The sequence below is a fragment of the Pseudonaja textilis genome, chromosome 12 (genome assembly GCF_049901715.1).
Source record: "Pseudonaja textilis isolate UNSWEBS1 chromosome 12, rPseTex1.2, whole genome shotgun sequence".
In the NCBI taxonomy this organism is placed as follows: domain Eukaryota; kingdom Metazoa; phylum Chordata; class Lepidosauria; order Squamata; family Elapidae; genus Pseudonaja; species Pseudonaja textilis.
The window spans coordinates 8,876,682-8,893,041 of NC_142001.1; the positions used below are offsets into that span (position 1 = coordinate 8,876,682).

Sequence of the window (16,360 nt, forward strand, 5' to 3'; positions counted from 1 at the left end):
GAGTAGCCCATGCTGTTGCTGCTCCTTCCTACGAGCAGCCCTGCACACACATGCATTTGGCACAGGCTCCTTGGGGACCTCCTCATTGCTGCTGCCAGCCCCCACAGTCTCTGAAGGCAGCAGTCCACTCCCTAATGGTCCTGGCCCCTCATCTGAGTCCTCGCTCTCCTCAGCCGTCTGCACCTGCTGCTGGCTAACCACAACAGTAGCCTTACGCCTTGATATGGCTCACAGTTCAGTAGTAAGAACTGAGCTTTCTCAATGAAAGCTTCCCAGCTAAGGAACTTCAGAGGCGAAGAACAGAAGAAATACAGCTGCCTTCTCTTAGATAAGAAATTTAGAAAATGCTTAGCATACATCTGTGGCACGCCTGCTGAAGACCAATCTGTTAACTCAATCCTTCCCTGTGTGAAGGTTGAATATCCATATTTTTTATTCTTTTCTTTTTAATGAGAATATATTGGGGCATTGTTTACTCCTGTTTTAATGAGCTGTTTATTATGTTATTGTAAGGTCACTTGCTTCAACATAGGCAGCAGTATATAAATAACAAAAATAAGAAGAAAACAAAAATGAGACATAAGAAACAACACTTCCAATATGTTGAACATTTTAAAATTTCATTGTATCCATCGTTCAGCTTTTGCAAACAAAAGAGAAGGGACAAGGCAACTGTTGTCCAAGAAATGAGGCTGTGATGACCCGGGGCATGGCAACAAGGTCACATAAGTAAGAAAAGTCCCTTTAATGCCTTCAACTTTGCCCCCAATGTCCAGGTTACCTTCAGCTGGAGAAAAAACTCTCCCAGGAGCAGCCTTTAAGTGGAGGAAATTCAGTCTGAAAACAAAGTACATATAAAGTGTAAATAAAAATCCACACAAACCACGCTGCAGCAATTAACTGGACAGGGCAGGAGAAGGAATTGCAGACTTGAAAGGCCAGCAAAACACACACAGTTGGGAAGATGCCAGGAACCCAGATAAGACTCAACAATACCAGATATTTCAGGATTTTCTCCCAACAGTTGTGCAACATCCCTTTTTAAACACTGGGTTCCCAGCTACAGCTAATGAAGGGAATCAGGGCCCTTTCCTCCCCCGTAAGCCATGCAACCCACGTTGCTCCCTTCTCCATTCCTCCCTGCATGCCCTAGGATGAAGAAGGAATGGGCCTGGGTCTTCCTCCGAATTCCTTCTCCCTTGCTCTACCTCTCCTCTGCTCTGCCCAGCCAGACTTTGCCCTTCCCCAGTTTCTTCCACAGCCAACGGAGCCACACTCCCTCTCAGCTGCTCAGCCTCCCCCTCAGAATCAGATTCTGACAGGGGCATGACAGAGGCATTGAGGAATGAATGAAAAGTCTTGATTAACTTAGCCTGTTATGGAAATTGAAGGACCTTGCTTTGACGAATGGCAATATTTTGAAGTGACAGAAAACTCTGGGCTGGTCCTCAATGGAATACAGGAAGATTGTTTAATTTTTTTATTTAGAAATTATCAGAGGAATGTTACCCCCCGCTCCCCACTTCCAAAAAAAAATGGTGAATGCCATTTAGATCCTCCAGTGGAAGAAAAACATGATGATTTGCTGTTTCACTATCAAAACAGAAAACTGAAGTGGACGTTTGAGCTTCCTGGTGAAACTCATTCTTTGCAATCCTTAGCAAAAATGGATGAAATGCAAATGACGAACGTGACTCTGCTGAAAGACAAAAATATCATGCGGTCCCTGCTATTCTCAGTAAAATGAGGAGCTGAAAGAAATCTCAAAAACTCAAGGGAGTAAAAATTCAAGTTCAGCCAGACAAGTTGCCAAGAACTGGTACTTTCGGTCTGCAGCTCCAGATTCTGTGATCTGTACTCAAGAATCATTCAGTAACTGGGGAAACCTCAGCTGACCGGGTACAATTCTGCAGGTTGAGGCTAAAGACCAGAAATGGTATTCAGCAGGTTCTGACCAGTTCGGGAGAACCGGTAGCAGAAATTTTGAGTAGTTCAGAGAACCGGCCAATCCCACCTCTGACTGGCCCCGCCAACCCCATCTATTTTCTGCCTCCCGAGTCCTGGCTGATCGGCTAGGTCTCCTTTTGTTGCCCTGCACAGGAGAACAGAGCTGGAAAGCAGGTTAGTGGGGTGGGAATGGGATTTTGCAGTAACCTTTCTCCTGCCATGCCCACCAAGCCACGCCCATCAAGCCACACCCACCAAGCCACACCATGCTACACCCACCAAGCCATGCCCACAGAACTGTTAATAAATTTTTTTGAATCCCACCACTGCTAGAGACTTGAACCTGGGCTACAAACTCTGCTAGTTGGGGACCTACCCAATGTTGAAAGAAATCTTTTCATCATCTGAGCCAAACATGGTGCTGTGATCTTGAGGACTGGCTGCTTGGTTTGTGCTCGAACTCTGTTCTCTTGATCTCTCTGAGATCTCCCTGCTGTCCTGATTCAACCCTGCGCTTCATATATTCTCTTCTAATGATTTTGAGAGTAAAAAAAAACATTTAGAATAAATGAAATTGGTGGCCATTGCAGGATGCTAATGTCGGCTTGCAGGGCTGAACCTACAATTCTTTTAGGAAAGCACCTTTGGGAGTGTGTTGGATAAGTTGGCCACCTTGCATTATTTGTGAAAAATCATAAAGAAAGGACACAAACAGGGAAATAAATCCCTTGCTTTTATTTAATTTCCCAGCAGTGAGAATTATAAAATTCCAATACTGGAGCTTTCTCAGAGCAGGAATTGGAAACTATTTGGGAGATTCTGAACAGATGCTGAACTATGGAAAGGGATGTGACTGAAAAGAGCCTCAACAGTAATACACCTTCAACCACTTCCAATAATCCAAGAGAGAGAGAGAGAGAGAGAGACAGAGACAGAGAGAAAGACAGAGAGAGACAGAGAGAGACAGAGAAATAGCAATAACAGACTTATATACCATTTCACAGTGCTTCACAGCCCTCTCTAAGTGGTTTTACAGAGTCAGCCTATTGCCCCCAACAATCTGGGTCCTCATTGTACCAACCCTAGAAGGATGGAAGGGTGAGTCAACCTTGAGCTGGTGAGACTCGCGCTCCTGGCAGTCAGCAGAATTAGCCTGCAATACTTCCTTCTAGCTATTGCACCACTATGGCTCAGGGCAACAGCACTGAGACTTATATACCACTCTTTAGTGCTTTACAGCCCCTCTCTAAGTGGTTTTATAGAGTCAGCCTACTGCCCCCCAACAGTCTGGGTCCTCATTTGTCCGATCTCAGAAGATTGGAAGGCTGAGTTAACCTTGAGCCAGTGAGAATCGAACTGCCAAACTGCTGGCAGCCGGCAGTCAGCAGAATTAGCCTACAGTACTGCATTCTAACCACTGTGCCATCACAGCTGCACCAAAACAAATAAAAATGAATTTTCAAGTTTCCTGAGAATGAGGTAAAAACACAAAGGGAAGAAAGCAAATTGCAAGGCAGATAAAAAGCATCTCTTTGGGATATTATTATGCATCTTATTAAAAACTCTATGAAAAAAAGGCAGCAAGGATTCTTAATAGAGGGGAACTGTTGTTTTACCTGCCCTGATCTGAAACAGACAAGTTTGTAGAAATAGGTTAGAAACAGGAAAGGTTAAACTTTTCCTGCAAGGCAGGGATGATCAGGCAACAGCTCCGCCACTGAAACTGGGTTGATTTTTCTTTAAATGCAAACTTGGGACAAATTCCACCCTTTGGGGCTGCCATGGAATTGAATGATCAGTCAAAATTCTGTGATGTTTTGCCCTGCAGTTTGTTGATACAAAATGTCAGAGGGAAATCTGAACAGAAAGGCCCATACATGTATTTCTGAAAGGAACCTACAGGTAGGAAGTGCTCCCAAATGATGCTTTTTGGATTTTCTCCCAAATAATGCAGAGCTAGAGAAAAGTGTAGAAAACAAATTTTAATGGGATTGTATCCTCATCAACTAGCATGAGAATAGCCAGTTTCCTTCTCCCTCAGCATCTTTGAAAGTTGAGATCTCAACATTCTGGACTGCTGGATATTTCAATTTATAGTTGGATCCCAAGGAACTAGAGAAAAATTGGTGATAATCACCTGAAACCTGAAAAGTTTAAATTAAAACTAGGCATAAACAGATCTGTGTAGTTCTATAATTCAGCATTGTTTGTGCAGGGTCGACCCAATGAACTCTTTCCCCAGTCTTGAATAATATCTCAAAACTTAAATCAATAATTAAATCCAGACTTTTGTTTCACACAAGTTTGGTAGCAGCAATCCCAAATTAAATTCTAGACAAACAGTTACATTTTTTCCCTTTTTGCACAATAGATTCCCACCTTAGGAACCTCAGTTCTAAACCAAAATAGTTCGTCTCCCCTCTCTGCTTTTCAAAGAAGCACATTCTAAAAAAGAAAGTTAAAACAGTGTGGAAACTGATTTCCTTTCTGCATGATAGCCAAGAAGCTGTGATAACACCTTTTAACTTTCTTGTAACCCTTGGCATCCTTAATTCACCCTCCACCTTATGCCAACTGTGTGAGATAACACAATTGTAAATTATTTGGGTGAAATGTACAGTAAGCAAGGCGTAAAACCCTGCATTGCAACATCCAGGAACTAAAACCAGTGAACTCATTCATTATTGTGTACAATATGACACAGTGATCTCATTTTTCCAGCTAAGAAAAAAAAAAAGAATTGCTCGTTTTCTTCACACAAGTATAGATGAAATCAGTAGGAGATAAATTGCAAGAACACTAGGAAACCTTTAAGGCAAAAGCGGCACATTGGGGGTGGGGTAAACAAGGAGAAAGGGCATTCAGGATTGCAAATATATTGTTTGACTTTAATATCTTTTACAAAGACACGTGTGCGTATTCAACTTTAGCATTTCAGGGAAGTCAGAAATAAGCACTGTTGCCACAGAACCTGTTTTCCTGCTCAAGGTATTTTCTTACTTCTTGGGTGTCCTTTAACATCTGCTAAAACCAGCACTTGTAAAATTCGGCTGAAGCCTTTAGAGCTGCGTTTTGCCTGAATTGCGCCTCCGGAAGCAGCTTGCTTCAATCCTGACCCTGTTTTGAAAAACAAGATCTTATTTTTGAAACACACAAAAAGCATCAAAGATCGGAGAGTGCTTCTGAGCTCACGCAGAGGCACTTTTCTATCATGGCTGGGGTGATTGTCACCTCTCCAGGAATGTCAAAGCTCCTTCATCGTAAATCTGGGCTTCTCACTTGCAGCTCAAGGAAAAGGTCCAGGAACGGATGAGACAACGGCTTTTTCATTGCCCTAATGACCTAGTGATGGACCACAATCCCCAAGACGAGAAGAACTGATCTGTTCTCTGAAGTTCACCAGGCGTAGCAAAACAGAATCTTTTGTTGTAGAAGGCAGTTGAGTCCTTGTAGTTAAAACCTAGAGCATGGGACAGCTTGCATGCCAGTAGTCCCGAAGTAGTCATATACTGCTAGAAACAAAAATGGAGCTGAGCTCTGCTGAACCCATGTCCTATTTCAATAAGTCCCTTCCTCTGCTTTGCAGAAATAAAGTAACATATTCCACTCGACTCAAGCCCGAACTTCCTTTTTGGGAGCACCCATCAGCCTCCTTTATCCCCACTGACTTCTTCTCTGATGTACATCCAATGCTCCATGATGTTCTTGGTCATTAAGGGGTGTTTCTCTTTCTCCTTGAAAGAAACAGCTCTGTCCCGTTTTCTTTTATTCAGCGCAACACGCTTGGAGTTGCCATGCATGATAGGCATGTGCAGCAGGCACAAAGGCCCAGGAGCGCTGACAAGAGGGTGGACAACCGGGAATGGCGCTCATATTTGATAGCTTTCTTGACCTCCTCATTGGACTGTGAAATGTAATCTGTGGTGTGCAGAATGTTGTACTCAATACTGTTGAGGACTTCTTGTTGTTCCAAAACCAGGATCTCCAAGTGCAAGAAGAGAGAATGGAGCTCACAGATTTGGGCCTCCAAGTCAAGGAGCTGCCGGTGCCGCACTTGGGCCATGGCGAGGTGCTGCTTGGCTTTGAGCACTTCCAAGTCCTGGCCAACAATGCGCGGCATTGTAGGGCTCTCCACCAGTTGCTTGATGTCCTCCTCTTGGAGATGCAAGCCTGCCAGTTCTGTCTGTCTCTGGATCTGCTCCTTCAGCTTCTCCACATAGTGGGTTTCCTTGGCATAATGGCGACTGATGATCTCACGGTAGCGGTTAACCAGCACGGAGAACTGGCAATCGCGAATGCGGCTGATGGCCAGGCTCTTAACCCCATCCTTGGCCAGGGTCTCCTGGAGGTCACTGAGCCTTGGCTGGAGAGCTTTCGCTTCTCTAGTGAAAGTGTCCTTCATGGCACTCAGCTCTTTTTTCTCCTCCCCGATGCTCACTTCGGTGGTGCAGCAAAGCACCTGTTCTTGTTTCTTGGCGATGTTCTCAGAGGATTGCTCCAACTTATCCAGAGCCCAAGAGAGGCTGGTTATTTCTTGGAGGACCTTACTCATGGGGCTGCTCTCGTCTTCTTGGAAAGCAGGGTTCTCAAAGGAGAAGATCTCCTCCAGATCCAGAGAGTCCCCGTTCTCGTCCATGCGCCTCCTCAGTTCCTCCAGCCGGTCCTTCATCTTCGTCTCTCCTTGATGCTTGAAGCATTTGCAGGAAAGGAAGTGAGCCAGATCCACCCATCGGCTTTGAGAAGAAAAAAAACTTTTTAAAGCAACTCCAGAAATGTTTTGCGTCAATCTGAGCTGCTGAGGTTGAGAAGCCGGGAGAAAAAGAATTTAAAAAAAAAAAAAGCCAGCTCTTCCCTCCCTCCAGCTATTGCAAATATTGACCGTGGCAATTTGCTTCTCAGCCAGCATTTTACCTGGTATCACATGGCCAACTCTGACCGGCTGGACAGCATTCCATGCCAAGGGTGGGTGGCACCGAGCCCAACAAGGAGAACAGAAGCTGCCAAAATGAATCTTCTGAGAACCACTCGGAAGAAATGGCAACCCCAAAGAGACGTTTTGAAGTGGGGGGTGGGGAAGCCAACTCCAAAGGTGACCCTACAAATTCCTCTTGTCCATAGCAGATCTTGACCCTTAGAACTATGAGCGTGTGCAATTCATGTGACCGATAATGCAGGAGGATGTTTCCTTTGGTGGAATATATCAGGTTTTCAACTGAATATGCTCTGCTTGCTTTAAAACAAAACTCCCAAAACAAAACAAAGCAAAAATCCAACCCCAAAACAAGTAGTTAGTCCTTAGGATCTTTTGGGAGGAAGAAATTAGATTCTTTGAAATAATATAGATTCCCCTGCTTGAGCAGGAGGCTGGACTAGAAGACCTCCAAGGTCTCTTCCAGCTCTGTTATTCTATTCTATTCTATTCTATTCTATTCTATTCTATTCTATTCTATTCTATTCTATTCTATTCTATTCTTATTATTCCTATCCTATCCTATCCTCCTCTGTGCCCATGCCTAAAATTTGTGCAAACTGTCCTCTCCTAAATGTCTTCAGGAGTTGTAGGTGGTGTTTCACCATTGGGTTCTTTTTAAAGAAGAGACTGGCCAGTCAGTTGTCTGAAATGGTCTAGGGTTTCCTGCTTGAACAGGGGGTTAGACTAGAAGACCTCCAAGGTCCCTTCTAGCTACATTCTGATGGGTTGAATCGACTGGTAAATAACTAGGCCTCGTTCAAACCAGGCGGTACGAAGATTGAGATACAGGTAGCTCTCAATTTACAACCACAATGGCACCCAACATTTCTGTTGCTAAGTGAGTGCTAAGTTGTTAAGTGAGTTTTGTCCTGTTTTACAACCTTTCTAGCGATGATTGCTAAGTGAATCTCTGCAGTTAGTAACCCAGTTGTTAAGTGAACTTGGCTTCCCCATGGACTTTGCTTGTCAGAAGGTCGCAAAAGGGGGTCACATGAGCCCCGGAACACTGCAACCATCATAAATATGAGTTAGTTGTCAAAAGTCTGAATTTTGACCACCTGTCCATGGGGATGCTACAAGGGTCATAAGTGTGAAAACGGCCATAACTCACTCTTGAAGTTGTGAGTTCAAACAGTCACGAAATGAATCGTTGTTAGTCAAGGACTACCTGTACTAGGGGAGGACAGGAGAGTCGTAATTAAGCCATGAAAACACGTTGGGTGACTTTGGGGCCAAGGCAATCTTCAAACCAGGATGGTTACTTCCACAGTAACACGGAGGGGAAATCCCAGCTGATCACCTGGGACTCAATGTGAGGCCCATTGAATGACGAATAGATGGTGGGGCAGGACCAGTCAGAGGTGGTATTGGCCAGTTCTCCGAACTACTCAAAATTTCCGCTGCTGGTTCTCCAGAACTGGTCAGAACCTGCTGAATGCCACCTCTGCATCTTATCCAAGGAATTCACAAAAACCCATAGATAGATAAGTAGATGAAAGAAAGAAAGAAAGAAAGAAAGAAAGAAAGAAAGAAAGAAAGAAAGAAAGAAAGAAAGAAAGAAAGAAAGAAAGAAAGAAAGAAATAGAGGCAGAGAAAAAGATAAGAGAATTAATGATGAGTCACTATTGGGAAGAAATTGCAGATAGTGTCTCTTTGACTTCCAGCAGCTGACGGTGTGTAGTTTTAGCTTCTGAAGGCTTCAGCACACACACACACACACACACACATGGGCAAAGTCTTGAGGATAATGTGCCATAATTAGCTTGCAAAGGGTCCAGATTAGCCCCTGGGTAGCACCAAAGAGGGACTTCTGTAATGGCAAACCTTAGCAAAGAGGAAGAAGGCAGGGGTGGGCTTCAAAAAATTTGGCAAGGGGTTCTCTGCCCAGTAGCTGGGTGGGCGTGACCATGGTGGGCGTGGCCTAATCGGCCTCCTGCACTGTGGCGGAGGGGAGTTTTTGCCCTTCCTGGGCTCCGGAGGTTCTCTGGATGCTGGAAACAGGCCCATTTCTTCCCAAACTTCCAGGAGGCCCGTTTTTTGCCCTCCTTGAGCCTCCATTTGTGCCCTGCACTTGCCTGCATCCAAAACAGGCCACGTGGTGACTCCGGGGAGGGGAGGGGGGTCCAGCCAGGAGTGAAATTTGGGGGTCCTCCGAACTGCCCAGAATCTTAGCTAGGGGCTCTCCTGAACCCCTGCGAACCCCCAGCAGCCCCACCCCTGGAAGAAGGGCTTCAGCCTAGGCCAGTGGTCTCCAATCTTGGCCAAAAGCTGGCTGAGGAATTCTGGGAGTTGAAGTCCACAAGTCTTAAAATGACCACCGTTGGAAACTCCTGGCCTAGACCAGGGACGGAGAAGAGGCAGCTGAGCCCTCAGTAGGAATGGGAATGTGGCCAATGTCTCAGAAGGGACTCTCCTTGGTTCCTTGGACTGTAAAGGTGAAGAGGAGAGAGATGTACTTACAGATGTTCAGGTGGTCCTAATTGAGTCCAAAATTTCTATTTTCTGAGCAAGACACGGGTTAAGTGAGCGTTGCCCCATTTTACAACCTTTTTCACCCAAGTTGTTAAATGAATTACCTCAGCGGTTGGCTCATTAACACGGTTGTTATAAGTGAATCCAGTTTCCTCTTTGAATTTGCTCATCAGAAGGTCGCAAAAGGGGATCGTGTGACCCCGGGGACACTTCAACTGTCACAAATAGGAACCAGGAACCAAATGTCTGGATTTTGATGTAGCTTAGATTAACAGACTTGGAAGGGGCCTTGTAGGTCATCTAATCCAACCATCTGCCCAAGTAGGAGACCCTACACCGTCGCTGACAGAGGGCAGTCCAGTCTCTTCTTGAAAGTCTCAAGTGATGAAGTTCCTAAATCCTCCAAAGGCAACTTCTGCTCCATGGGTTGATTGTTCTCACGGTCAGAAAATTCCTCCTTATTTCCAGGTTGAGGTTCTCCTTGTTCAGTTTCTATCCATTGTTCCTTGTCTGGCCTTTGGGTGCTTTCCAATCTTTAGGATCTCCAGGACCTAATTCCAAGCAAAAACACCTAGAAAACAAGTCAAATGATGAAATAAAGAGGGATGCAAAGGAAGACAAATAAGAGACATAGGAAGTATATCCAGTGCCAGACATAAAGATCTCAAGTGCCTATATGCTAATGCGCAAAGTCTGGGGAACAAACAGGGTGAACTCGAACTACTAATACATGAAGGCAGATATGATATAGTTGGAATAACAGAAATTTGGTGGGATGAAACCCATGACTGGAACATACTGGTAGAAGGATACAAACTGTTAAAAAAAAAAACCCAGACCCCATAAAAGAGGAGGCGGAACTGTTGCACTGTATGTAAAGAACCACTATGTTGCTACAAAAATGCATGAAACCAAAGACGAAAACCTTGTAGTATATGGGTCAATGTAAAAGAAGCAAAGAATGGCCTGGCCATAGTTAAGGAAGCCAAAGTTCTAACAACAAAGTTAGAACTAGAATTTCTGGGTGTGCTTTTAATCGGGATTACTTGCGAGGCCGACACCTGTGGCGTGAACTATTGCAGTCCAGATGTGATAGTCCTGACCAATTGTTTAGAAACCACAGATGTTTCAAACAGGATTTTTCTTGGGTCCAAAGGGAAGGGAGAATGAGAATTCGGGCACGTCTGCTTTACTTTAAAAGGCCTCAATTAAAAAGAATATGCCAGTTCCATTTTTCAATGCTAAGAAATATGAATTAGGGGCCAAGGGGTCAGGAGTGAAGACGATGCAGCCGTCCAGGTGACAACTCATTCATTGCTCACCTGTGGCTGCTGTCTTTATTGGAGTTGCTGGATCTGTGGGTCCTCCCTGATTTGAAACTATATATAAACTGTCACCACAAAGCAAACCGGTTACCTTTCCCACCTGACGTAAGAGCGCATGACAAGAATCAGCTTCCTCTTCTGAATAGGATTCCTTTGCTTATCTAAATGTGCGTAATGGCCACAAGGAACAATGTGCAGCCATTCATTTCTAGAATGCCACTAAGTCCCGGAACAAAATGTTGGCAGATTTCCAGTGGTTTAACACTTTAAATGCCAAGCTCTGATTTCCTTTAGGGCGGACAGTAAATTCTCCATGATACTGATGCAAACTTAGCACACCGTAGGATTGCGTTCTCTCTCCCTCTCTCCCTCTCTCTCTCCCGATCCCTCTCCCTTTCCATCTGTCCCTCTCTGTGATGACCCGGGTCGTGACACAAAAACAACACAGTCACAAAAGTAGAATAAATTCCCTTTAATGCCTCCAACTTGGGCTCCAATGTCCAATTATCCTTGGCTTGATATCAAACTCTTCCAAAAACAGTCTATGAAGAGAGTAAATGCAGTCCGAACCAAAAGTAAAGATAATTAGAAATTAAAAAACCCAACACAAACCACATTGGAGTCATTAACACAGCAGGTCAGGATGATAAATTGCAGACTTCCACAAGATAACGTAGCAACCATGGTTGGGAAGACCCCAAAACCCAGATAAGCCTCGACCAAGGTAAAGCATGCTTTGCTTCCAGCAAAGAACTATTTAAATGCCCCACTTATATCCTATTCTCCCAGCTGCAATTAATGAAAGGGATCAGGGCCTTTTCCTCTCCTGTAAGACACATTGCTCCCTTCTCCATTCCTCCCTGCGTGCCCTAGGATTAAGAGGGGGTGGCCCTGGGTCTTCCTCTGAATGTCCAGCCGGACTGTACCCTTTCCCCATTTCTTCCACAGCCACCGGAGCCACACTCTCACTCCCTGTCAGCTGCTCAATCTCCCCCTCAGAATTGGACTCCAACAAGGGCATGACACTCTCCCCCTCTCTCTCCCTCTCTCTCTCTCCCTCTCCCTCTTCTTCTCCATCTGTCTCTCTCTCTCCCTTTCTCTGTCTTTCTCCTTTTTCTCTTTCTGTCAATCTCTTTTCTTCTTCCTTCTGTCTCTTTCTCTGTCTTTCTGTCTCTCTCTCGCGCTGTGTGTGTGTCTCTCTCTCAGTAAAATACAGTGATACTATCAAACTCACATGGATAGTTTATTGCTCTATTTATTGCTTGCTATATCATATTCAAAAACCAAATTGTGGGTCCTGCATGCAAAGTGTTATATAAAGCTCTGGAGCAGAATATGAGCTGATGGTTATTAAACAAGTCCAATCATTTTTTTCTTGAATAAATGTAAGGTTGAAAGAAATATAAACGACACACGCATCCTTTCTTTTTAGTCCTCATTTGGCTGGGGATGTCTTTCGATAAAGGAGAATACAGTGGTATCTTAGTACTCATCATTAATTGGCTCCAGGAGGTATGATGACTATGAATACCAAACAAAATTTTCTCATAAGGAATAATGTAGTGAATCACAAGACAGTTGACACTGAGACGTTCTAGTTTGTGGGTTGAGTACCAAACGAACAATGAGCCCTGAGGCAAAATTTTAGCATCAATGTGCATTGAGTACTAAATTCTATGAGTTTCAAAGCAATTGAGGACCAAGATACCATTGTAAAGTAAAAAGGTTTGATGGTATTTAACTATCAGGAACATAAGGCTGGGCTAGACAGTATGTCCATGTTATATACAATAAGTCTGTGTGCTGGATAGGAGAGAAAAATGACTTGATGGCAAGAAATTCAAAAATATAATCTTTTAAAGAAGGGACTGGACAACTATTTGTCTAAAATGCCACAGGGTCTCCTGCTTGGACAGGAGGTTGAAGATCTCTCTTCCAACTCTGTTATTCTATTAATCAGACAAATTGAGGCTGAATTTAACAGGGGTCGAGGGCCTGTCAGGACTAGTGACAACGGTGATATCAAGTATGTGAGGAAAAGATCTAGCAGGTGTGTGTGTCTTTTTGTGTATTAATACTGCCGTAAGGGTTACTCGGTTCAGTATAGAAATGGCTAGTATATTCTGTTATATAAAAGTAAAAAGTTGAGTTGTAATGTTATCTTCTCTTGTGCTAAATTGTTGGAAATTGGTGCCTTTTTAGCAATAGCAATAGCACTTAGACTTATATACCACTTCACAGTGCTTTACAGCTCTCTCTAAGCAGTTTTACAGAGTCAGCCTCTTGCCCCCAACGATTTTGGGTCCTCATTTTACCCACCTCGGAAGGATGGGAGGCTGAGTCAACCTTGAGCCTGGTGAGATTTGAACTGCCAAATTGTAGGCAGCCAGCAGTCATCAGAAGTAGCCTGCAGTATTGCACTCTAACCACTGCGCCACCATGGCTTTTTCTTTCCTTTTCTCTCTTTGCACCCTATTTTCTCTTTCTTTTCTCTTCCCCTAGTTTTATATTACTTTTTAAAAATTTTCTCTTTGTATTTTATAAACTAATAAAACTGAGAGAGAAAGGGGGAGAAGGGGAAAGAGAGAGTGAATGAAAGAGAGAGAGAGAAAGAGAGAGAATGAGGGAGAAAGAGACAGAATAAAGAGAGAGAGAGAGACAATGAGAGAGAATGAAAGAGAGAGAGAGAGAATGAAAGAGATAGAGAAAGAAAGAGAGAGAGAGAAAGAGAGAGAGAGAGACTGTGTTCATGTGTTTTTCAGCTACGATAACCCACATCTCATTTAAAAGGACTGACATCAATACTTCAAATGTTTGTAGCTCACTAAATCAAATTAAAATGAAACTGTTCAGAAGCCTATTGCTTTCTTGGTAGGTTGATCAGTGGGATTTAATGTTCCTCCATGGGGCAGGTGGTTAGCTTATTTTAATGATTCAAAAGATTAGTTTGGCTGCAGCCTAATTCGCTTCATGTTATTACTGTCTCTTCATTTTTGGAAAGGGAAAAAAATGGAATTATCCCTTGTTTTACAGTGGCAAAAGATCAGGCAGCACATCTGACATTGCTAAATCTTGCATTCCTATATTGCTGGTATTTCTAAAAAATAATATCAGCATTGAAAATTGGAGAACCAGACAAATCAGTTTAAATGCCCTGGATATGACACACTGATTCCCACTCTCATTTTTTGTAATTAGATTTTAGCATCATTAGCAAAAACGTAGAAATCACAGCATTTCTCATGATCTTTGTCATCGTCAATGACAGCTAAACTGGTTTTTGTTTTGTGCAAAAAGAACTTTAAAAATTAATTTATTCAGACCCAAAGTCCGGCTATTGTGATGAAGGAAGCCAGAGTTCCTTTACGGAACTATTTCAGTTCTTTTTTTCTTTTCTTCCAGAGATGTTAACCTGCCTTGAAAAACCATGTTTAATATAACCAGGGAAATCATTTAGGAAGAGAAGCTGGGCCTCTGAATGTCATTAGCGCGGATTGTCCACAAAGATTAAGGAGGCAAACTGATTTCCAAAGCACAAGAAGGCAGGACAAGAAGCAATGGATGGAAACCAACCAAGGAGAGAAGCAACATAGAACTATTCATCTAGAAGAACAGCTTGCCTTTAGAGGTTGTGGGGTGCTTCATCAGTGGAGGTTTTTTTTTAAAAAAAGACAAGACAGCCACATGTCTGAAATGGTAAAGGGTCTCCTGATTGAGCAGAGGGTTGGACTAGAAGACCTCCAAGGTCCCTCCCAGCTCTGTTCTGATTGATTGATCTTTACCTTCATTTGTTCCAACTCTCACTCATCTTCTTCTGTTAGCGCCCCTCACTCCAGAAGAAACAGGAAGTCTCTTGTTCTTTAGGTTATTAGTTGTTATTAATTTAGAAATTTCCTAGAAATTTGTCTGGAATGGTATGGCGTCTCAAGCAGGGGGTTGGTCTTGATGACCACCAATGTCCATCCCAACTCTGTTATTCTATTCTATTCTATTCTATTCTATTCTATTCTATTCTATTCTATTCTATTCTATTCTATTCTATTCCATATATTCTATTCTATTCTATTCTATTCTATTCTATTCTATTCTATTCTATTCTATATATTCTATTCTATTCTATTCTATTCTATTCTATTCTATTCTATTCTATTCTATTCTATTCCATATATTCTATTCTATTCTATTCTATTCTATTCTATTCTATTCTATTCTATTCTATTCTATTCTATCATTCTTATTTTTATTCTTCTTATTCCTGTTCTGTTCTACTCTGCTGTATTTTTCTTATCCTATCCTATCCTATCCTATCCTATCCTATCCTATTCTTTTTCTATTATTCTCTATTCTATTCTATTCTATTCTATTCTATATATTCTATTCTATTCTATTCTATTCTATTCTATTCTATTCTATTCCATATATTCTATTCTATTCTATTCTATTCTATTCTATTCTATTCTATTCTATTCTATTCTATTCTATTCCATATATTCTATTCTATTCTATTCTATTCTATTCTATTCTATTCTATCATTCTTATTTTTATTCTTCTTATTCCTGTTCTGTTCTACTCTGCTGTATTTTTCTTATCCTATCCTATCCTATCCTATCCTATCCTATCCTATCCTATCCTATCCTATCCTATCCTATCCTATCCTATCCTATTCTTTTTCTATTATTCTCTATTCTATTCTATTCTATTCTATTCTATTCTATTCTATTCTATTCTTTAAAAAGATAAAGAAAAACCCATTATTGCTTTAAGAAGTTAAAAAGATGAAAAGGGATTGTCAAGGATGGACTGATGGATGATAATTTTTAAACATCCATCTATTTAGGTGTCTCATACATGTACATATAATGATGGTGTGAACTATTTACACTGCTTTATTTAATGTAGATACTGGCGTCACAACAGCCATCATTCCTCGTGGTTGTTTATCCATCTGGAATCTGCCTATCATTTTGCACATCTCAAAGAAAGGGAGAAAATGGGGGAATGGGACAGTAAAAAGTGACTCCCCGATACCTATTTTTTAAAAAAGGTAAAACAGTCCCTGCAGATTTTATTTCACTAGTTGTTGCCAACTATAAGAGCAGTGGTCATCTCCATTTCAAGGCCATTGAGCCAAATGTCTGAAAACATTTCTGCAGTCATGTGGCCAGCATGATGTCATGGAGCACTCTTACCTTCCCACCAAAGTGGTACCTATTTATCTACTCGCATTTGCATGCTTTCGAACTGCTAGAGAAGCAGGAATTGGGACAAGGAACGGGAGCTTACCCAGGGGTGGGATACGACAGGGTTAACTACCGGTTTGGGATTTATGAGATTCCCTGTAGGCTGCGAGCCATGCACCTGTAAATCGTCATCAGCAGGCTGTGTGCAGAGAAGCAGCCTTTGAAACAGCCCCCTTTTCCTGCTTTTTTAACTGCAGCTGTGCCTTGTTCAGCAGCTGAAGTTGAAAAATTAGGAAATAAAGATCAGGTAAGAGCCCAGATGGGTAGGGGGATGGGCAAAAACATCAGCAGACATAGAACCGGTTCTATGTCTGCTGCTCTTCAGAGCTACTAGTTCTACAGAAGTGGACAGAACCGGTAGAAACCCACTCCTGAGCTTACCCAACTTACAGCACTCGGGTCT

At 42.6% G+C, this 16,360-nt stretch overlaps 1 protein-coding gene across 6 annotated transcripts in view; it reads right to left on the minus strand.

Annotated features, from left to right (window-relative positions):
- The window catches only part of LOC113437860 (syntaxin-3-like), an 89,436-nt gene extending 78,661 nt beyond the window's left edge, over positions 1–10,775 (minus strand). The window contains exons 1-3 of one of the 6 annotated variants that reach the window (XR_015745055.1): positions 10,714–10,775; positions 9,496–9,962; positions 8,220–8,369 (exon numbers count right to left, since the gene is read on the minus strand). Coding sequence is in view for 3 of the 6 variants with exons in the window: in XM_087940965.1 (XP_087797091.1) it covers positions 5,717–6,680; positions 9,496–9,512 (981 nt within the window). In the remaining 3 variants the exon portion in view is untranslated. The other 5 variants (XR_015745053.1, XR_015745054.1, XM_087940965.1 and 2 more) reach the window with 5 other exon arrangements.
- Positions 10,776–16,360: the final 5,585 nt, after the last annotated feature.